General features: G+C 40.6%; 1 protein-coding gene across 1 annotated transcript in view; it reads left to right on the top strand.

The window, feature by feature from the left end:
* Nucleotides 1-245: 245 nt before the first annotated feature.
* Nucleotides 246-24,346, top strand: part of CDH8 (cadherin 8) — a 386,466-nt gene continuing 362,365 nt past the window's right edge. Inside the window, exons 1-2 of the mRNA XM_010378203.2 lie at nt 246-1,004; nt 15,813-16,263. Of these exons, the coding sequence (XP_010376505.1) occupies nt 16,012-16,263 (252 nt within the window). The 5' untranslated portion in view covers nt 246-1,004; nt 15,813-16,011. The remainder of the gene's footprint in view (nt 1,005-15,812; nt 16,264-24,346) is intronic.

Consider the following 24,346-nt stretch of genomic DNA (forward strand, 5'->3'; position numbering starts at 1 on the left):
TGTCCCTCATCCCATTTTCCCAAAGGAGCACGAAGACATCAGGAATGGGCTCCATCACAGTACCGCGACACACAGCCTCTAAACCATAGTGTCTGAGTTGCAGGTAGGGGTCTCACAATCACCCTATTCTGTACGCAAGAGGCCCTTGGAATAAAGCGGAGGTAAGCTGCCCACGCTCAACCCTTTGCCCTGTCGCGTCCTCTTCCTTCTACGGAAAACAGCTGCGAGTCACTGAGACGCTTTTCAAGATAACGCCAGCCTCAGAGCTCAGGTGAGACCTCTAGAGAGAAAGCTCGCAGGTACCTCCTCCGCATGCTGTTATCATCTGCCAGCCCCCTTATCCAGGAGCTCGGCCCTCGGCAGGCTGCCCGCACCGCGCGGAAGGGCGCATCTTCACCCCATGGCTCTGGCGGCAGAGACGCGCGGGGCGTGCTCGGGAGCTAGGAGCGAAAAGTTGTGCGCCCACTTGGGTAGGGGGAAAGAGAGCGATCCAGCCAGCGCGCGAGAGCGAAGGGGGAAGGCGGGGAGGGGGCGGGAAGGGGGGACTGCTTACATGAATTTCCAAGTGGTAGACCTGCCTCTGCGCTCTGCCCAATGAGATCCGTCAGGGGAGGCACCCGGCTCACTTTTCCACATCACTTCACAGTTACATTTGGCAGGCAGGCGGGCTCGCACGCCGGAGCGCTCAGCCCAGAATTAGCGGATTTATTTGGAATCTCCCTGCCTCTTCCAAGCTCCGCCGCCGCCGCTGCCGGTTTGTGCATAGACGGTAGCGTCAAGCCACCAGCTTCACTTTGGGCTGCGGACACCCAGAGCCCTGCGCGCCCGCCCCGCGTCTCCGCACCAAGCCCTGCAGCTCCGAGAGGCATGAACGGAATCCGGAGGCGCCTGCCTAGCGCGCGAGGACCGGTCGGCGCTCGCCGCCCTCGGGAGCTGACCCCGAGCCCCTGCAGCCATTTGTGAACCAGGAGGCTTGACATTAGCCAGCGCAGGGCCCCACACGAGTAAGTGTTCCCCCAACCCAGCCCCGTTTTTCTCTATGTCCCGACGATCCAGAAGGGACCGTTTCTTACAGGAATTCTCATACCCCTTCGGACACCTTGCGCTCCTCCTGCCTCTCAGATGGTAGATGCGGGTTCCTAGCATAGGCTCGGGGCTAAGCTGTGTCTTTCGCGATATCCATGGGTGATACGTACGTTCTCCTCAGGGTTTGGCCTGTTTTTGCAAACTGCTTTGACAACAGATCCTAGAGAGTAGCAAGCTCCAGGCTGTGCCCCTCCGGTTTTCCTGCCGCTTTCCTTCCCTGCGGGGACTTGACTATTTCGCAGCCTCCCAACCCAGGCAGGCGCGGCTGCAGCCGCGCGCCTTCACTGCGGGGTGCGTGCCGTGAATGAGAAGCACCAGCCGCCCGCTGTGCGGAGGGTGCAAGCCAGGGAAAAAAGGAGGTGAGGGGGCCCGAGTGCCCTATGGCTGGTTTTCTGCACCGCCTCATCTCCGAGGCGAGGGAGGGCGACCCCCGCGGCAAGGCTGAGGGCCAAGGCTCAGCTGCGAAAGCCCCAGCGCGAGGCTTTCCCACAAGTGGCAGCTCCAGCTCTGGGAGGCGCGGTGCCCGCTGCAAACTTACCGGGCTCCGGAGTCGCCCCGCGGCTCTGCCCTCGCCAAGACGCTGCCCAGCTCCCCTGCAGGACCCCTAGGCAGTGTCTCCCCGAAGCTCGAGATTGCGCGCACGGAGACCCCCTTAAGCCGAGGACTCCGTAGTCCCTCTCCTAGGGACCGCTGAGCCCAGAGCTGCGCTTTCTGTGATCTGGCCGCTTCTCATCCGAGAACCTTTGGGGGGCTGGTCGCGACCCTCGCAGGACCGGAAGGAAAAAGGCTCTTGCCTGGGTTCTGCCAGTACGTAACAGGTTCATAAGGAACCTACTCCCGTTCTCCCAGGCTCCAGCCAAGACTGGGAAACGGTAAAAACGTACTGCCGCCAAAGCTGATGCCAACAGGTATCCACAATTTCCTCCGCTTATTCCTCCCAAGCACCAGAGCCTTCCCCCACCCAATCTGGCAGAATCCTCAAAGTTTCCTTGCCGTTGACCCTTCCTCCGCAGGCACGGAGCCGGCGGCATGTCAAAGACTAGCCGTTTGCCTCCACCAGCGGAGAGGGCAGCTGTTTGCTTGGGTTGCTAAATGTAAGAAATCAAACAGCATTAATTGTTTATTGTTGCAAACGCACAACATTAGTCCATAATGGAAAATCAGGCTGGCAGCTGCTCACTTAAGCACCAATCAAACGATAGAGCTTATCACCAAGACAGCGGGAGGGAGGAAAGGTCCTTTCAACTTTACCACCCTTTCCTGAAGATTCCACAAGAGTTTCCTCCTTAGGAGGCATGATTCGACAATCCCTTAGCGCGCCCGAGCCGCTAATCAGATCAGCTGCTTTCTTTCACCCGGCGTCATGGTATTCGGGGGCTGACAATGGGAACGAGGGGACGCTAGGGAAGGTAAGCGAGAGTACTGTCCTCTCGCATCCGGCACCATTGCAAAGCAGATCCGAGGGATGAGGGTTGGCTTTTGAAGCGCCTGTCCTCTTTACAACACTCCTGACAGCCATCTCAATGGTTAAAAACCGATACTCCGGCTTCATTATAGGAGCTTTTCAACTGGAAAACTATATGTGGGAAAGATGTTTATGTAAGATTCGAAAGTGGGATTTTCCAGCCATTCAGCCTCGCTGCTGCACCTCACTGCATGCAAAGTGAGCCCTGTCGTTCATGCTAAATACCACTAAAATCCCTGCCTAGATATTGCTTTGCATCAGCTGTGTCCAGTGTTGCAGGGATTTCTTCGTGTGTGTGTGTGTGTGTGTGTGTGTGTGTGTGTGTGTGTGTGTGTGTTTGAGAGAGACAGAGCGAGAAAGATGAGGTGGGGGCTGGGAGTGGGATTCTTCTACGGAGAGAAGTGATACCTTTGAAGGATGTTCTCTCAGGGTTACATTCTTTTTCCCTTCAAGGGAATTCTCCATAATCATCATGTCCGGACATGTTTTTCCACTTCCCCGAGCTCTGTGGCTGGAATAAATTCTAGAGCTATCCCCCTTATTAAATAATAATTCTGATAATAATATTCTGTGATTCTGCTGTAGCAGATTTGAAGCTCGCTGTCACATAGTCATTTCATGCTGGAGCAGTCGCAGTATTTTAAGTCACCTTTTTTTTTTCCTGGACTCTGAAGGAGGCAAGCAGTTGAGGAAAATCCCTCTGAAAATAGAGAGGGGAGTCTTCCCAGCAACTCTGGGGACTGCTTCATTCAGAGACCTTCAGTGGCAGTTCACCTTTCTCATTCTGATCCCCACACTCCCCAAGTGAATGTCAAGTGATCCCCTGACCATCACAAACAGGCCGAATGTTTCAGAGGCACTGGATAATGTGCTCTGAAATTTGTGCTGTAATGCTGTCATTCAAACTTTTTAATCTACTTCCCCTGCAAATTGGATCTTACATTGCTAATTATTATTACTATTAGAAATCAGTGCTTCTGCTTTACAATTTACAGTCTCTTAAAACCTTCAAGATGGGTAAATCTCTACGTTCAAGACTCTGTAACATTTCTTGGCTGCATTTCTGGTGTGTAGGATGCATTTCTTGAGTTGTTGAAGCTGCATGAATTTAGCTAAAAGAACAGAAAATTTGATAGCAGCCCTCACTAGAATAGCAGTTCCATTTGCCTGCTGTACACATATCAACTCTGAAGGGAAGGAATTCCTTACCCTGGAAAACAACTTTATTTGGGTATTACGTAGAACTGTGGTCAACACAGTATTCATTTTTAGCAACCCCTCAATTAGCACTGAACACAATTTAAGTAGCCAATGGCAGCATGATCCATGTAAAACAAAACAAACAAACAGCCCATGAAATATGCTCAGCCGGATGGAGGAGACCACTTGAAAAGGCATTTGTAAAGACTGATGTGAATGTACTCAAAGGTCTGATACTGCTTGTTAGTCAGGAGGAACAGATTGTTGGAACAAAGCAAAGAAACTCCAAAGAATGAGAATGTAATGATTCTATTCAAGAAATTGTACCTCTGGGCTTTGCTTTTCAGGTTCCTTTCATTGTTTATTGGTGGGGAAAAAGAACATGCACATATTAAAAAGTTCAAATCCACACTTCAACAGCTGTTCAGAAAACCTTATCGATGTGGGTAAATTAATGCTTTAAAGAAAAAAAATGACAATCTTTGTTATTTTTCTACTCAAGGTGGCACACCTCACAGCTTTATCAGCATTCCAATTTGAGCAGATTTTCCATGCAAAACCAAAGGCTTTCAATGGGTAAAGTAACGTTCAATTTGTATTTCCAACCACACTTTTCTGGTCCATCAGCAAACTTTTGTGTCTGGCAAATCAAGGCACAAGCATAATCGGAGAAGCCTTTCTATTATAGGTGCAATTTAAGGTCTGAAGACTTCTTTTTGAAAACATTCTGCTCAGTGGTGTGCTGATACCGATTTAAGTTATTTTATATTTGTTACAAAGTTATTCAGTGCAGCTGGTAGAGAAAAACAGTTTTCTTTTTGTTTTCAGCACTGTTGTCATTCACAGCAGAAATGGTCTAACTTAGCTTTTTGATTCAGAAAAAATATGTCCTAACTTTGGTGTGTTATACACCTCTCAGGGTAGGGGGGGAGGTGGATAAACCAATGATAATTCTTGTTGCTCTGTATTATGTACACACACACGCCCGCAAATAACACACACACGCCCGCAAATAACACACACACATATACACAGCTTGCCTCTTGAAAATGTGCCCAGATAACTAACTTATTTACTGGCTCAAGTCTGAGATTTTTATCATGTTCCCTTTGCGATTTCATCTGCCTTAGATTCTTTGATTTGCCTTTCTGGCTACTCTGATTTGTATATTGATCAGTCTCCCAAAAAATGTTATCTGTGGTGCTCGGAATTTCCCTCCAGCATCCAATACATGTATATTTATGAAACAGAACAACTTTTTGATGGACAAAGGCCATCATCCGATTTAGCAGGGCTTAATTAACCAAAGGGCTATTAGTGCTTTCTCATTTCATTCTTACAGAAAGTTGCGATGCTAATCTATTTCTGCTGAACTGTTGGTTCCTGTCTCTGGAACCTAGTTTAGATGTAACCATGAAGAGAAAATTAGTTGAACCTGGCAACTTCAAAAGGTCAGAAAAGAAATAAGTTCAAGGGATGCCATTTAGCTTCTTCTACCATATGTTGCAGCTAACTAAATCTCTGTTGCTTCTTCATGGCAAAGCACCGGGGCCAATCCTGTTTCTTTATCTTATCAAGTTTTAAGCTTTATTTCCTGGGTTTTAAATGTCACGTGCTATTCCCTCTCATAAACAAAATCCATCCTCTTGCTTAGATGTCTTTGTGTGTGTGTGTGTGTGTGTGTGTGTGTGTGTGTGTAAGTTCTCTAAGTAGGTAGAGGTATATAGATGTGATTTTCTGTATCTCTTTGGAAAGTATCATAAATGAATAACATTTATATTTGGAAACTTCAAACAATTTTCTTTCTCTGCCTCCACTGCCAAAGACAATTGCAAATACTAGAACGATGGATGGTTCAGGGCTAAGCACAGTTAGTGCTCAGTAAACATTTATTTAATGCAATAACAAATTAGCAAAGACTATACCCTGCACCCTATACTAGTATATTTTCATTAAAAGAAAGAGATACAATCATATCCAAAGTTCAATATTATGACTTATCTACCACAATTTTCTCTACAGAAATTTCATAAGTCCTCCTAAGTCTATTTTTAGTCATAGCTTTCCTCATTTTTAAAAATCAGTTTTACTCATGTTCCACAAAGCATATTTTTGTTCCCTCACAATCATCTTTTAAATGATATGGGAATATAAAAAATGACATAATTCAGCTTTGTAAAAATGAGAATGCCTCCAAGACTAGACTTGCATCAAAGAATGCTATTAAACTATATTTGATGCAAAGTTATATTTTATTGGCAAAAAAATGCACTGATTGTGGAGTTGCTGCATGGCTGACTCAATGTCTGTAGATTGTTGAGAATGTATAACACATAATTGAGGATTAATTTACTTCCTCTCTCCTTCCTGCCCTCCCTTCTTTTTCTTTAGTATATTTTTGTATTTGAATTGAACAGTTGGCCTTACCCTTATGTGAATTGCAACTATGGGTGTTTTCAAAGACAATTCCATACTCTTCTGTATTAATCAACAGAATACCTGATCCTCACATAAACACACAGGGAAAAATAGTGTGCCATGATAAGGTACTTTTGTGGATGTGTTTAGTGATATTTTAGGCATATTGAAGATATTACAAAGGAATATTAAATGGAATCCCCTTAATCTTTTCTATGTACATCAAGTGAAAATATTACAGTATATTTATGTTTCATTTGCAGTCAGAACAATATTTTCCATGCCTTTTTTCTCTCTTGATAGATTAATGAATAAAATATGATTATCTGATTCTAGATATGACACAAATAATATAAAATAAGTAGATGGAGGAATGGTATAAATATCACAAGGGAATTATTTCCTTTTTATGTAAGAAGATTCATCTCCAAAATTTGATTTAAGAAGTACAAAGGCACATTTTCTTCTTTATTAGTCTCATGCTGGTTGAGCTTTCTAAACAGAATTTACATTTGTGTCTAACTATTCCCATCTTCAATGTGGGGATGCTCAGAAAAATGAAAAAAAAAAACAATTAATTCATACTTATTTTTATCAGAGAGGTAAAACAGACATCTCCTCTTGCCTTTGAGTGTCGCTAAACTATAGTAGCTGAAGATTGTATACGTATTTCGGAATTTGCATAAACAACTCCCTTAATTTTCATAAATTATCCATTCTGGGTCGTAACTCAATAGTATTTTTGTCAAAAAATTGCTTGCTATCTGTCTGTCTACTCATCCATCGCCTGTGTCCGTAGTTCACGTTAAGTGTCAGTGAGTGGTTATTAAGCGATAAAGTTTCAGAAACATCAAAGAGTGACAGTAAGGTACACTTGTAAGCATGGTTACTACACAGTGTAATCTAATTGGCAGAATCTGGATGACTTATACTGGGATCGTTGACGGCATTTTAATTTCAGTATAAGAGACTCTGAAGCCCCATTATGTGATATAAGTGATTTTAACCATTTCCACATTTCTTAAGTGAGAAGAGAAATCTAATTTCCATCATCGGTAGTGCTAAAGTTTCTTGAAATAAATAGAAAAAGTCAGTTGCAATCTCTGATGAGCATTATCTTCTCTGAGCTCCCTTCTAAGTAGTATATAGCTATCACCTTGGCTTCATCTTGGAATTAGTAGAGACTTTGCACTTGTGCTGTTCTCACAAGAATGTAGATGACTATGAAGTGCAATGGAATTTATCTTGTAAAAGAGATGTACCAAGCAATGTTTTTAAATGAGCAGCTACACTTTGAAACAGAATAGCTCACTCATGAACAGGTAGTGCTTGCACTCTACCCTCTCAGCAGAAAATAGTGACGGACAACGTCATATCTTCTATGGGAAGGAAAGATGTGGTTGGTTCTGGACAGTAAAATTTCAGCCCTTCTGAGGCTTAATAAAACTACTTGAAGTCACTGCTTTAATTGTATGTTAGTTGTGGAGAGGGAAAGCTATTTCTAAAATGCTATTTTATTTATACCCACCCTGGTTCATGCCATTTTTGTTTTACAAATCAAGAGTTGAAAAAAGTTATTTTGCTTATTACCTGTCTGCATAGAACATTGGAATTTTCCCCGCTGAAGTATATACACAGCATGAGATTGCAATAAAATAATTTTTAAAAATCAGTAAATATTTTTGGTTAAGCACTCGAAACATTCGATAGTTACTATAATGGCTACATTGACAAAGAGTTTCAATTACCTTATTTATTTCTTCCTTAATCTTTCAAAGTAGGTAGTATTAAACACAGAGCATCAGTTTTTTCACCTGCCACAAATAAAATAAACGTGCCCAGGTGACTTATTTCATGAACGATAGAGCTGTGATTCAAACCTCTTCTATCTGATTCTAGAGTCAATGCTCTAAACAGTTATCTCATGGGGGTTTCCACAGTTCGACTGAATTACAGGTTGATAAGAATGAGGTTGATTCTGACTGATTGCTATGATTTAAAGGACCTGCACAAAATGTTGTAACTCAGTAGGTCTCTGGCTATTAAATTCTGAACATGTGATTTAAAGATTGCAAAGGATATGACTTTTAAATAAAGAAGGAGGGATTTAGATTAGACTTGAGAAATGACTTTCTGACACCACTGTGTTTGTAATTGGCAAGAGAGTTGTGGGACTGATATTCATTTTTTTTTAGGATGATCTTGATACTGGTTTGCCTTTAAAAAACCCAACAGAAGAAAATTATTCTTTTTTTTTTTTTTTTTGAGACAGAATCTCGCTCTGTCACCCTTGCTGGAGTGCAGTGGTGTGATCTCGGCTCATTGCAAGCTCTGTCTTCCGGGTTCACGCATTCTCCTGCCTCAGTCTCCCGAGTGGCTGGGACTATTGGCGCCCACCACCACGCCCAGCTAATTTTTTGTATTTTTAGTAGAGACAGGGTTTCACCGTGTTAGCCAGGATGATCTCGATCTCCTGACCTCGTGATCTGCCTGCTTCGGCCTCCCTAAGTGCTGGGATTACAGGCGTGAGCCACCGCGGCTGGTCAGAAAATTATTATTAATATCTTAACTAAACTGATGATTCCAAGAAAGTCTAAGTAAAGGTCTGGTTCTATAGCACTAGAGAAGAGATCTTATTTTGACTTTATTGTCTTTGTCACTGGCTTAGTCACCTCATTCTGAAATTTCTATAACAGAAACATTTCTATGTGAAGAACAAACTTGTGACTCTACCTTGGGAAAGAAGGAGGAGGACAGGCATTTATTTACTGATGTTCCCAAAGGAAACCAACAATTATAGAACTTAAAGAAAACAAAAACTTCAGGTAGAGAATAGTAGCATAGCAATAACAGAGCAAAAAGTGGATTTGAGGCCGATCGCAGTGGCTCATGCCTATAATCCCAACACTTTGAGAGGCTAAGGTAGGTGGATCACCTGAGTTCAGGAGTTCAAGACCAGCCTGGCCAACATGGTGAAACCCCATCTTTACTAAAAATTAAAAAAAAAAAATTAGCTGGGCATTGTGGTGGGTGCCTGTAATCCCAGCTACTTGGGAGGCTGAGGCAGGAGAATTGCTTGAACCTGGGAGGCGGAGGTTGCAGAGAGCCAAGATAGCGCCATTGCACTCCAGCCTGGGCAACAAGAGTGAAACTCCAACTCACACACACACACACACACACACACACACAATGGATTTGACAGATGTTATTCTGGATGGTAAAACAAGCAAACAATATGCTTTTGGACAGATTGACATCTGGATAAATACGTGGTCTAATGCCAAAGAAGGACTACCAGAAGGGTTGTGGCTGAGTGAAGGATACACAAATATGTGTGTGTGCGTGGGTGTGTGCGTGTGTGTGTGTGTGTACATAAACAATTTCAGAATATGTTTCTGCCAAGGGAATCTGGTTACAGAATTCTGAAGGCTTTAGGAAAGGTGATCCTCTTGTATTATTTATATTTGAATACATGCAACTGTATTTCCTCTCTAAAATCCAAAGGCTTTTTCTACCTGCTCAGTCCCAGTCAGCCAGGGCTTGGCGTGAGTTGCTCCAGGTCACACACTGAATTGCCATCTCCTGCTTTCGTGAAATACCACTTTGAATTAAATGTGCATTTACCTGTTTCGAAGCAGGCTGCTAATGGCTCTAAATTCAAGGTCAGAAACATTTTTAATAGAAACTCACTGGTCGTCGGTGTCATTTTTGCTTTCATGAAATATTGTGGCTGCTAAGCCTAGTGGATAATAAAAGCATAGTTTCCTGTCAACCACAATAATCTGCTGGATTGAATCCTGAAGTGTCTGTAAAAGCCTGTTTTTGTTTTAGACTTCACCGATCAGCATGTGGTTCATCATTTTGAACTTTAATCCACACTATTTACAAAATGGATGGTGTAATATGTTTTTGCATAATGACTTATATATCTGTGAATTGACTGAGTTCACCTTAAAATAATGTTGGAATCAGCAGAGTGAAATTCAGGCTGTAATTAGAATTATCTCTGAAATATAAGTGTGAATGATAAGTCAGATTATACGTATTTTACCCAGGAAAAGATATCATCATATGGGGGAATTCTAAAGACTTTCTTGTATGTAAGAATTCCAGGGAAACTGAAAAATCTCTTCATCTCACTATCTGGGTGTAAATCAATGCAACAGCATTATAATAAAGTAGATTGCTTGGTCAGACACACATACTGTGGTTGGAAAATGTAAAAGTAAATTGATTTTTTTACCCCAGCTTTACAACCTTGCTCAATTTCTTCTTCCTTGCATAAAGTTAAGCAGTTTGTGTATGCAGCTGCTATTCACAATATTTATTAATACTGATAACACGGACATAAGGCTCAGTTGCATCTCAAAAGTTTCTACAAAGCCATTCTCTGATGTTCTAAGAGGACAGTGTTAGTCTGCCCATGGCAGAGTTACAAGCATACAAATAGTGTGGTTCCAAGTGTCACAGCAGAGTCCCATTTCTCTCGAATTAGCAGGATCGCCTTGAAGACTAAGTCCCAACACTCCCTGATAGCATGCATGTGCCTGTGAACACACCAGTTAGCTCAGCAATTTTCCCAGTGCCTCACGTAAAATAGATATGCGAGGAGAGGAAAGTATTGTGACATCACATAAGATTCCATATATTCACACACCCTAGTTCAAGGTTTTCCCAAATCTATGTGTTCAGTCCTTTATTCACAGTGGTGGTGAAGTAGTTGATGGCATGACATTCAATGACACAAGGGAGGAAGTGACTCTTCCACCACACCACTGAGTCCTTTAGGTTATCTTGAGGAGGTCTGAGCTGGGAGCCAGTCTTCTTTCGAACTACTTGCTTCGCAAAGTGTGGTTTTCAAATCAGTAAGTAGCATCAGCACTGCAGGAAGGTTATAAGAAATACAGAATCTCAAATCCCACACTAACCTAAGTGATTCATAATCTGTGTTTAAACAAGATTTCCAGGTAATTTGGATGCATATTAATATTTGAGAAGCACCTCACTACAGGTGTGCTAGCATTGGCTCTTTACTGGGTTTTAACAGAGCTGATGGTTAAATTTTCAGTAATTTTCAGAGCTGGTTAATGGCCAACTGGAAGGTTAAAATTGGTCATGGTGGAAGTATTTATGCCATGGAAATCAGAAAACATTACAAATCAGAATGTTTTCTTTCAAAGAGCCACTTATTAAATATTAACCAGCCTGTCTCTAACTATGGCTGGTCTTTCTTTTAGCAAATAGTGAGATGACCTCAGGCTTTTAACAGTGTCTAGTTTAGTAAAAATAAAACATTACTTAAAACACTAATCTCCCTGTACCTCAATTTGGTTATCTCTACAATGAGAATGATGAAATAAAGTAATAATGATGTTATATTAGAGAGTTATTTTGAAGAACAGACATGAATTTATATGTATATATCTATGTATGTATAGTTCTTTATAATTTAATATTATCTGAGTACTTTCTAAGTGTTTGCTATTAACATCGTAATTTTAAAGTTATATTCTATTATGGCAAATAATATTAGCTTTCCATTTAAAAATAAATATTTTGAAAACAGCCTATTTCAGTAAAATTTAAAGTAATAGTACAGATGATTTAAGAATTTGGCAAAATCTAAGAGGTGACATATAAGTGTTTCAGTCTGTAGAAGCTCCCTACAGGTGATGTGACAGGAATGACCTGTGTAGATGAAGGGCTTCCCCTGAGTTGGGTTAATTTCTCCCCAGGGCTATACCATTGACTTCAGGGTATTGGCCATCTCACCCCCAGAAACCCCTGAAAATTGAGAAGTTGCACAGAAATAGCACTCAGTTGCCCCTCACACCCTTTCTGTGGTATATGACTTGATCTTTGGAGACACTAAACATGCTCTTCTCTTCACAAAGAACTGCCAGAGGAAATGGCTACATATTTAACATGTACTCTGTAGAGACCATCATTATTATGAATTAGATGGGTAAGAAAAAAGATGGAGTGACCATGGACTGGGTGATTCTGCAAATAATAATTTGAAAATTACCTTAGATGCTGATTCATTCAGAGATCCTAGATTAGTTGGTGGTCTTGTTCGTATTCCTTGGTTGACTAAAATGTTCTTTCACTTACACCCTCTTCTCAGGTGGTTAATTCTGTTTCAACATTTAAATGACATCCCCTCTAAGAAACCTTCGTTAATGCTGCCAACATGCGTGGCTTACCCATCACTCTGTTTCTTTTAAACCTTCTAGGACTACGTTTCAATGAATTGATTATCTAGTTCTTTATCTTTGCCAAACAGATTCTTTGCTTCCCAAAGAGAGGAGTTCTGACCCATTTGCCTTTCTTTCCCCTAGTACCTGACATACAGTATATGCTCATGAAATATTTCTGCAATGAGAGGAAGGGTCTTGTTCAGAAAGAATTTTGAAAGTACGTTACCTAGGTTCAAATAGTGGTTCTCTCTTTTCTTAGAAGTGCTCCTTGAGTACATAATTTCATTATTCTCTGCCTCAGTTTTGAACACAACAAGGCAAGGCATTACACGCTTTATCTAACAGTAAGATACCATGTTAGTGGATACTATTTGTGACTACACACGTATCCCCTTTTTATTTAACCTACTCATTCTGACTAGTCAAGCTATGCCATTGTATAACATTGGCCTAGGGTCTATTATTGTTTTTTAACTTATTTTGATGAGTTCAGGTAGAGGGAACTCACTGTAATCTATGCTGCAGTCCATCCAACATACCACAGTCCATCCTCGTTGTCACTTGGTGGTTTCCATGAAAGTGTCTGTTATGAATTGAAATTGAGATGAAATTTTCTTATCTCACAATCATTAGCAACAAAGCAAATGCTAGAGTATACTTACTTGCAGAGTGTTTGGCAAAATTTTAAAGAACTGTGCATGCTAGTCTGTCCTATCTGATGTGCCAAGACTAACTAACCTGTCAGGTCAGTATTATTATCATTGTTTCATTGCTATTGTTATTAATTATCCCTCCCTCCGCTGTTACACAACGGGTCAGTGTAAGAATTAGAATTCAGACCCCAAGCAGCCTGACACTAGAGGTCACTCTCACAACCATCTCGTTGTTCTGCTGCTGTAGAACCCAGGCCAACCCGGCACCGTGGCTCATGCCTGTAATCCCAGCTGTTTGGGAGGCTGGAGTGAGAAGATTGCTTGAGGCGAGGAGTTCGAGATCAACCCCCCCCATTTATAAAAATAATAGTAATAATCAAAGTAGCCAGGCATGGTGGTGCATGCCCAGCTACTCTGGAGGCTGAGGCAGGAGGATCACTTGAGCCCGTAAGTATGAGCTTGAGTAAGCAAACAAACAAACGAAACGTATGCCTTTGGAAAGCAGCATACATGGCTTTTGCACATTCAGTTATGGTCTGTCATGGAGTAGGGGAGAACTGGAAAGAACAAGTTCCTTTTCTCTGAGAAGTCTTTAGGCTGAGGCTCTATGACTAGAATGGATCTCACCATGTGTGTAAAATGGCACAGGCCTTTCTCCTGTAGCACCATCCTCATCCTCCACCACAGGGAAGATCTTTGAGTACCTTTGCGACACCTTCATACCTTTACCAACTTTTACTAGAGAGGTTACATCGCTTCACTCTGCTCATTCTTTCGTCTTTTTTCTCAAAGCCTCTCTAGGGCAGGAATCCTGTCATCACCACACATCTAGCCCAGGACAACCACATGGATTCCAGTTTACCGAGTATTTCCCATGATCTGACTGGTTTACATATGTCTTATTTCTGAACCACACTACTGTTCTATTAGGTAGGAATTATTATTGGTTCCACTTTGCAGAAGAAAAGACTGAAGCTCAGAAAACTTGAATATCTTGTCCATCATTACAGAGACAGCAAGCAGGGTGAGCTGGGATCCAAACCCAGTTGTATCTGTTTCAAGAACAGACAGTCCTCAGCACGCACAAGACTCCTTTAGCACCAACTTCTCCCTCAGGTCTAGAGGGAGCACAGCATGGGTGTGCTGTAAATGCTGTTAAAGTAATAAGTGGCTTGAGCATTCAGAAAGACACAAAGATTTGGGGGTTTCTTTATGGGGACTTTTTGAATTTTGTTTAGTTTAAGTTTTGAAGCCTGCCAAGGTCTGCTCACACACTGGCATGAGAGAAAGACTTAAGGGGAATCTGTTTTAGGGGGAAGATTTTCTGCAATTCCAGGGGAAGGAGAAGACTTTGTTCTGGACTCTGTTTTCTCTGTATTGGTTTCCCATTGAAAGCTGTTTTTTTTGTTTTTTTTGTTTTTTTTTCTTCCATTTCCAAAGCAACTGCTGCTTGTCATGGCTCCTCTATACTCATCAGGGTTGAGCCCTTTTGAATGATAGAGTCCCAGTGATTGAGCTGAGCCCAGGCAAAGAATGACAAGCAGGGTGATTCCACTGGCCATCTTGTTAGATCAGACACTGCCTGTATTTGCAGTACAATCTGGGTCTGCCCCTTTCAGCTGGCTTCAGTGAGGCCACTCACCAGCCCAGCGAATGTTAATGACTTTCTAGCTTTCTTATTCTGAGCCAGAATGGAACCAGAGACCTAGAGGTGAAAGGTTTCCTTCCCTTTTATGAATTCCCTGAGCCACACTGTTCCCGACGGTGTCCTGAGAAAATATTTTCCCATTGAGTTTAATCCAGCAAAGCTTCTCTCTTGGATCTGCAGTGAACAGTATTTCTTTAAAAATATTTTTTTTTGAGAGGGAAGAAACACATTTTGCCACACTGAGGGTAAGCAAAAAATGTATCTGACACCTCAGGTAATGGGGATTTTTTGTGCCCTTGCTTTTCTGAATCTCTTCAATTGAACATTACATTACATTTTTTTTTTTTTTAACCACATTTTATTCCCAAGGGAGCTTTCTGTAATTTAAATCTCCTGTTTAACTGTACGTTTAGAATGGGGACCCTGACACTGTCCTGATGATAGCATACAAGCTGGACATTACAGAATTTTTCTCTGGAAGCAATCTAATTTTATTCACTCGTTATTAGCATCCTGGCAGAGGATTGCATTCTGTACCCTGAACTGGGCAATCCCTTCTGATGAATCCTGGAAGCTAAGATTGTCAAAGTTGGTTTAAATTCCCCTTCCCGTTCTCATTTGTATTTTTTTAGTGTTGTTAATTCAAAGCTAGTTATTTCATGGAGTTTAGCATAAAAGGAACTAAAACATGTCCTTAAACAGGTAAAAAAAGGAAAAAAAGGAGAAAATAAAAGTAAAAGGCTTACAATCTGTTCGACAAGCGGGCTATGTTAGCATATACTCCCAATTGTTAAAACGAAAAAGAATGGAAGAGAGAGGAAGGGATGGAGAGAGGAGGAAAGTCAAGAGGAAGACAAGAAGGAAGAGAGGGAGATGGGAAAGAAAGAAGCAAGGAGGAACTTCTATTACGTGAACCGTTTCTGATAGGTCACATAGCTACAAATGAAAATTACAATCTAAATAAAACTTAAAAATTAAAGGACTTACTAGCCTACTTATTCTAATTATTCAGATCCACTTTCTAACTCAAGAGTTTGAGAAGTGCCCACTATTGTTCACTTTAGGTGCTTTTGAAAAGCAGTGATTTTATTTTAAAACCTGTTTGAGTAGACCCTTATCTTTCTCCCTCCTTGTTTTTGCAGGAAATTTCAATGAAAAGAAAAGCCAATGGATTGTGGTCTTAGAAAAGCTGATTAGATGATGTCTGTTTCCCATGCTATAGACACGTGGCAGAGCTGTAAGTAAATGCTCGGCACTGCATGATGAATTGGATGGCTGCAGACCGGAGACAAAAAAAATAATTGTCTCATTTTCGTGGTGATTTGCTTAACTGGTGGGACCATGCCAGAACGGCTAGCGGAAATGCTCTTGGATCTCTGGACTCCATTAATAATATTATGGATTACTCTTCCCCCTTGCATTTACATGGCTCCAATGAATCAGTCTCAAGTTTTAATGAGTGGATCCCCTTTGGAAATAAACAGTCTGGGTGAAGAACAGCGAATTTTGAACCGCTCCAAAAGAGGCTGGGTTTGGAATCAAATGTTTGTCCTGGAAGAGTTTTCTGGACCTGAACCGATTCTTGTTGGCCGGGTAAGCTTTGTTTTTAAGATCTCAATTTCAGGGTCTGTTAGTGGTCTTAAGATGTTTAATACCAGAGTCTTTTTAGTTGTGGCCACACTTAGCTGTAAACTGTTCAGGACAGATGGTTAGTGAGTCTACATGTCATTCTGTTAGGAATAGGATTAATCCCAAGGTAACAGTTTTAAATGGTCTTGTAGGGAAAGCTTCTTCTATCGCCTCTTCCACTCGGCTATCAATAAAATATAACACTGCTTATATAATGCATAAACAAATAACGTTTTCTTTCTCATTCACACGAGAGAGACTTCATGCCAAACCTTTTCTCTAGTTTATAGTACTTGGAAGAGATATGCATCTTTTCTCAGTTTGAATTCCTACCACTTCAGTTGCTGAGAGTTTATTTTGTTTTATTTTATTTTAAGGACATGCAGATATCTATAATTGCAGGTAGATATTTATCTTTTTTGTTTTATATCTGTTTTTTCAATAATTAACCTAGGATGGAGAAAAGGAAGTTCTTAAAGTAGATGGTTAACTGTGCATTGTACTATTTGAAAAACTTTGCAGGAGGAAACTAGTTCATTCATTGTCAGACGAAATCAAATGTACAAAATCAAAATTTTAGTTTAGTGGAGTGTGTGTGTGTGTTAGACTGGACTTACATTTGTTTTGCTCCTGTTAGCAGGTCAGACAAATGTTCTTTGGTAGACATAGGCTGCCTGCTTTCCAAAATCACACTGTGGGTTATTGGAGACTACACGTGTTTATTCCTCAGCACTGTTCATAAGCTCCTTTTAATTTTGATGCACATCTTCATGTAGGTATAATTCCAATTAGGAGCCTGCCAATGACTGATTTTCTTGATAAGTCAGTTTAGAAGTGAATCAGGCCAATGTTATTCACTTCCCAAATGCAATGATTTAAAAGAAAAATAGGAGGGAAATTAAATATTGATCTTCAGGACTTGAGTTAACTCTTTGTGTTTCACTGGGAACTTCCGATTGCATTAATGCTTTTACCCTATTGTCTTGCAAAACAAATTGAGCCTCTCCAAGGATTATGTTTCTCATTTCATATGGTTCTACTTGCATAAAGAAAGCCCGCATAAGGAGATACCATGAACCATTACATGGATATTTATTGAGCCTTTCCTATGTGCCAGACGCTCTATTAGGCATGGGAGGCATATCAATGAACAAAACAGTGATCTCATCCTTTAAGGAACTTATATTTTGGCCAATACTGAGTGTTTATTATCTGTTAAATGCTTTTATAAAAGCACTTTGTAGGCACCAACCTTTTTGATTCTAACAATAGCCCCCCTGCAGTATATGCATATGTATGTTCATTTGCATGCATGGATACAAATATATATGTATAAAACAAGTCTGCACTCCCTTTGTCATAAGTTCAAACTATAAAATCTGAAAGTTTTTTTATATCCTTGATACAAACTCAGGGAGCAGAACTGACTTAAGGCTATTATAGTTGTAATGCATAATTGTGACTTCATATATTTTGCTGCAAAAATGTTAATGTGATTGATTACAGGGTGCTGCCCCAGACCCTGCTGAGGGTGTTACTTACCATATAGTTTATATACCTTAGTGTTTCTGAAGTGTGAACAGTTTTGAATTCCAAAATACTTCTGGCCCCATGGGTTTTGGATATGGGCTTCTTTACCAGCATTATCTTACCTTTTTTGTAGGTACAAAAGTGGGTTTTAGATGGATTAATAAACCAAACCAATATCACAGAATGGTAAATTATCTACCTGAGTTTGAATCCTATTGGAAATTCCAATGGCCATTATTTCACCCACTGTACCTTATTACATATTAGGAACCAGCTAACCGGAGTTTAAACTGTAATTTACACTGACGAGTTATCGAATATGGAATGTAAAGTCTTTAAATGTCTACTTCTGGATATTCAGAACTTCTGTAATCAGCCCTAAGGAAAGACATTCTCATACCATATGAAATTCTGGGAATACATGCGTATTTACATAATGGACGCTTTTTCCTTGCTTTTCTTAGTTACCTCTTTATGAAGGTGTATCACTGTGACTGTGTCTTGCATAATGTAAATAACAAAACATGCTATGCCCAGGAGAACATTTCATTTTTTTCTGGGTAGAAAAAGTAATTAATGTGGGGTTGCTTTGGACTCTGAATCTGATAACTGATTTCACCTCTATTCCTTACATGAAGTAATAGAGATAGAGGTAAACAGCCAGACATTCAGCGTCTTCTTGTGACTTATTGACACATGAGACGTTCATGCTTCTCTGAATGACAGAAATGTTGCCAGTGAACCCTAGGATTTTGAAATAGCCAAAATGCTTTTGAGTCTTAGTGACGGTTTTTATCTAGGCTTTTCACGGCTTCCTACCATGACTAATTCCCAAATAATTGTTAAATCAGAGTTTATTTTCTGGAAAACTTTTCTGCGAACATTTCCCATCTTACCTATTTCCCTTTAAATAAAAATGCTCCTGAATTATGACAGCATAGCCTTGGAGCGTCTTGGGATGTAGCGTAGCCAAAAATACATTTCAGGTGACGGCTTCAGATGATGAGTCAAGCTGAGTGCAAAGATGATCTGTATCGGGATGCCCACCGGTGCTTTACAGTGTTTTATCTCTGTGCACACTCTTCCACATCCGACTCTTTAAACCACTTCACCTCCCAGCTTCTCCCCAGGAACCGGCTGAGAAGCATTACTTACTTATGAGCACACCTGCTCTTTGAAAGGCGCTCCTGCGAGTCACCATGGTGAGGCCTCTGACCTAGCAGGTTGAGTTCAAGCTCAAGGGCAGAGTTAGTTTTTGAGTGATAGGTTCTTCAGAGCCTCACATGTAACCTTACAGCATCCATCATCTGTTTTTAGTGTATTGGTAGGCAGCTGGATGCTGAGAAAGCTCCTTAGCATCAGAGATGTACTCTCTCGAGGTTTGAATATGGGCTTGGCCACTTTCTGGGTGTTAACCCTGAGAAGATTACTGAAGTTTTTCAAGGATTATGCAGATAAGATAAATAAGAACTTTAAAGAGTAAAGAAAATAATAGAAGCATAGTGCCTGCTATATAGTAATTGTAGTTGTAATTGCATTCTTAATTGTATGTGTATGTGTATGTGTTTGTAGTTGGAGTGGCAGACAAATTAACAATTACCTCACTAGGTGAATAACAAGACTCTGGGAGTCCCTGCACAGGGACATGTTGTATAGTGTGGAGGTGATGTTTCTGTTTGTCTTGAAGAGTCACCGACCCGGGGGTGTGGGGTGGGAAGTGCAGTGCCCTAGAAAGATAGAGGAGTTTATGCAAAGTCTTGGGGGAGAGAGTAAGATGACTGAGAGTAAGATGCTTCCCTTGGTCAGAAGCAACATAAGCTTTTATATTTTCTGTTGAAATGGAATGAAATCAGTGGCCATATATATTGGTTTCTTTTTAACATAGGGTCTTGCTCTGTCACTCAGGCTGGAGTCCAGTGATACAATCACAGCTCACTGCAGCCTCGACCTCCCAGTCACAAGTGAATAGTCCCTCTTTAATAGCTAGGACTACAGTCATGCACCACCATGCTTGGATATTTTTGTTTAAATCTTTTGTAGAGATGGGATCTCCTGTGTTTCCCAGACTGATCTTGAACTCCTGGGTTCAAGCAGTCCTCCGGCCTTGGCTTCCCAAAATGCTGAGATTACAGGTGTGAACCACCATGCCTGGCCTGAAAGTCATATTCTTAGAGAGGCTTTCCCTATCAGTTCTTCTAAAATGTAATTATTCTTCCTTTAATATTTCATACCCTTTGTCTATGCTTGATATTTTTTTCTTCCTGACAATCATTATCTAACATACTCTATACCTTATTATGTTTATTATTTGTCTCTTCTAGGATGCAAGTTCCACAAAGAAAAGGATTTTTGAGTCCTTTGGTCTTTACTCTGTATTCCCACAACCTAGAACCCTGCCTGTATATAGGAACTGCTCAGTAAATACTTTATATGAAAAAATAAGTGAAAAATTTACCTACCTAATGGAAGAATTTATAATAGTCATATAAGCTCAATGGTATTTTTCAATAAAGGAGCTTTCATGTTCTCTCTTTCACATGGGTATTTTATAGACCATCTGGGTAGTTAAAAAATGTTTTCTGTGTATTGATATTGAAAGTCTTTCTTTGAGGTAGTGGGCATGAAGAAAAAGTTAACTTGTTTAAACAACTGTCTTTCAAAAAGCTGCAGCATTACCTCAGTGGAGACTGTCTTTCTTACCACAGTCATAAAGCAACACGTTGTCTTCCAACTGTCTTCAGACTTTTGTGTTTGGGCTTATGGTACAAACTGGAGCAGAAAGCTTTTGTCTGGATTTCTGAAAAGCAAATACCAGCCAAACAGACTCCATTCCTGCCTCCAGTTCTCTGTGGACCAAAGCAGGGCAGAGTCTGTTCATAAACACATAAACTTTGAGCGTTCACATCTCCATGTACCTCAGTGTTGACTTTCTTTGGAAATTGTGAGAGAGAAAAAAGTGGCTCATGAGACACTTAACCCAAATCTGCTTATTTGTTCTGGTCTTAGGAAAGAGAAAACCTGTGGTGGTTTTTGATGTATCTGACACACAACACAAAAATACCGTCCTGTGGTAAAATGTGCAGATACCCTTTATGGTAGACAGCTTGATGTCATTATGAGAACCCTTGGCTGGAAGTCAGGATGGTGATTGATACAACCATGCCACAAATATTTATTGAGCACCTACTATCTGCAGGGTATTTCATTGCCAGTGGGTTCTCAGCTCTGAGCAAACACAGGTCTATCTATGCCTTCTGCATGGAACCAGTGAGCTCCTAGAGGGAGACGGACATTAAGACAGAAAATCAAATGAAGAAACATCACAAGAAAACTGAAACAAGTGCTCTGAAATGAAGGAATGTGGTTCTCTTGAAGCATATACAGAGGAAGCTGCCCTATTCTATGGGAGGATGGAATCTTCCCAAAGGAAATAACGTGGAAGCTGATATGCATTAACCTGTTGTTGAACCAGGGTTCAGGGATAAAGAGAAAAAGCATTTTTGATAGAGGAAATAGCACATTCAAGGCTATTTACAGAGCTGAGAGAGGGTCAGGGTAACTGAGTGTGTCTTAGTTCCGGCTGTATAACAAGTTAACATAGACTGAGTGGCTCATAAACAACAGAAATTTATTACCCTCAATTCTGGAGGTTGGTAGTCTTTAAGATCAGGGTGCCAGCATGGTTGGTTCTGGTAAGGGCTCTTTTCCAGGTTGTAGACTGCAATCTTCTTGTATTCTCACACTGGTAGAAACAGGGCAAGGAAGCTTTCTGGGGCTTCTTTCAGAAGGGCTCTAGTTCCCTTCATGAGGGTTCCACCCTCATGACCAAATTACCTTTCAACAGACTCACCTCTTAATACCATCAAATTGAAGATTAAAACTCAACATACCAAGGTCATAAACATTCAGTCTGTTGCGCTGAAACACAGAGAACTAGGCTTAAAGTCTCTTGTGTCAAGTTAGAAAGATAAGCAAGGATCTCTTGGAGATCTGACTTCTTTCTCTTTTAGTTCTACTACAAAGTAACTGGGAAAAAAGTCACTTCTGTTGGGTGCAATTTCCTCACTTCTGAGTGTATGAGATTAAGATATTATATATTTAAGATACAAACCCCTATGGAACAGGAATACACACACACACACACACGCACACACACACGCGCTCCACATGCTCATTGAATATCCTTTTTCCAGAATGCTTGGGACCAGAAGTATTTCAGATTTGAGGTATGTTCAGATTGTGGAATATTTGCACATATATTGAGATATCTTGGAGAACGGAGCCAAGTCTAAACATGAAATTCATTTATGTTTCCTATTTGCCTTACACACATAGCCTGAGGGAAATTTTCTATCATTTTTAAAATAGCGTTTTTATGTAACAAAGCTTTGACTGTGACTCATCATGTGAAGTCAGGTGTGGAATTTTCTACTTGTGGTGTCATGTCAGTGCTCAAAAACTTTCAGATGTCGGAGCTTTTTAGATTTCGGATTTTCGGATTAGAGATGCTCAGCCTTTCTCTGTGTGTGTGGGGGGGGGCGGGGGGGTTGGGGTGTGTATGTAGCATCGATTTTTGGCTCAGGTTGCTTTAGTCCTTGTTCTGCAAGTCCTGTGATCCTCAATTCGTTATACTGCTTTATTTTGGGGAAAAAAAACCCAGTCTGCTCTGCAGGTGGTCGTAGTTCTTCTATACTAAATCCTCTCTCTTACATAAACTTCTCTGTTCTCTTTCCTCCCTTTTTTCCTCCTACCTGGGCTTCTGAGCTGTTCCTTATTTGGATGTAACTCTCTTGCTGGTAATGCCACGTCTATTTATAATTCTCTTCCTCCAAGGCACTGACTCATTTTCTCTCTTTAAATTTGACCTTCTAACCTTCCCTCTTCACTGTAACTTGGAAATCGTTTGGGTGGTGCTTAGTATGAAGGACACGGGATGCCAAATAATTACACTATATTACAGTTTATGGTGTCTGCGACTAGTGAGAAAATTGCACTTGACATGCCATTATTTTTTGCTGGCCGTTTGCATGTTAAGAGCGCTGAACTACGCAGTCACAGCTTAATTGTATCTTCGGCCTTGTGAGAACAATTCATTGTCATTTCCATGAAGCTTCTACCTACTCAGACAGAGCCTTCTGCACCAATAATTTGGCAGGAATGCAAGTAAGCATCGCGTGTCTCAACCTGGTCAAACAACAAGAGTTGGCTCCCTCTGGTCCAATATCCCGACTTAGAAATAGGGGTATCCCAGAGCTGTTGGAAATCTTTGGCTGCTAATATAAATAAAGAGAATAATATTAGTCATTTAAATTAGCAGAAACCCTAAACACACACATGCTTACCTACACATGTGCACACACATGCACATGGAGGATTTCTTAGCCGAGTTTGTGCATGAGCAAAATCCCAAATCATCTCTTAATCCTTTTCTTTTTTTCCCTGTAGCTCCAGACTCTCACCCTGTTCATCTCATTCCTTATCAAGGGACCAGGTGAGAGAGAGTGGATGATCGATGCTTATGTTTGTAGATGCACTGAGAAGTAAATTCAGCCAGCTTTCTCTTAAGAAGAGTCTTGCATATTTTGTCGGCTATTTGAGAGTCATCTCATGAAGGCAGATAGTTTTCCCACTTGAAGCAAAATAATAGCAGTCATATGTTTATGGATGACACAATCAGATTATATAATTCTGTTTTTTAAATAGATTGCAACAAGATAGTCAGTACAAAAAAAACTCAGAGTATTGATTCCTATTACAAGTATGAAGCTGAAATTCATAGGGAAGCATTGCGCAGATGTAAATGCTGCATGACTGGAAAGTGACTCATTGCATATTCACATGACAGAATAGCATAAAGTCATTAAGAAAAGTAAGATTTATAACACGAGAATGTGGTTGCAACTTAATAAATACCAGAGGCAAGATAATAAAAAGTGTGTAGAATATAATTTTTAAAATATATGGGTGATACAGTCAGAGTGCCTGGCATATATCTGTTAAAATATGTGTGTGAACATGAAAAAATAGATTTAAACATTTTTATAACTAACTTCAAACCATGAATACAGATGTATGTATTCAAACTTTTACAAAAAAAAATGAGCCATTAGTACCCATTATCCTGCTCACCCATATTCAATACTTTTAGATATTCTACTGTTATTCTTTCAATTACCTTCACCCCCATAAATGCATACACATTGCCAATGCTTTTGATTTAAGTAGTTAATTTAAAGAGAATGCAAATCATGTCTACAACCATTATTCACTGTTTTGATGTGAAGATTTCCCCAGTTGAAAACAACATAGAATCATAAAAAAAAATCCCAAAGGCGTGATTATACCTAATGAGTACATGATATCCAGGTAACCCACCTTAAAAAAATTGAGGAGTTATTTTCTGACATTGATTCAGTTTAGTAACTATACCACAAAGCAATACAGGAGAACCTGTAAGGAAATATATCTGCATATTCAATCTTTTCCCCCCCAATATATGTGGTTGGATTATGAGTTA

This window comes from Rhinopithecus roxellana, chromosome 20 (genome assembly GCF_007565055.1).
Source record: "Rhinopithecus roxellana isolate Shanxi Qingling chromosome 20, ASM756505v1, whole genome shotgun sequence".
Taxonomy (NCBI): domain Eukaryota; kingdom Metazoa; phylum Chordata; class Mammalia; order Primates; family Cercopithecidae; genus Rhinopithecus; species Rhinopithecus roxellana.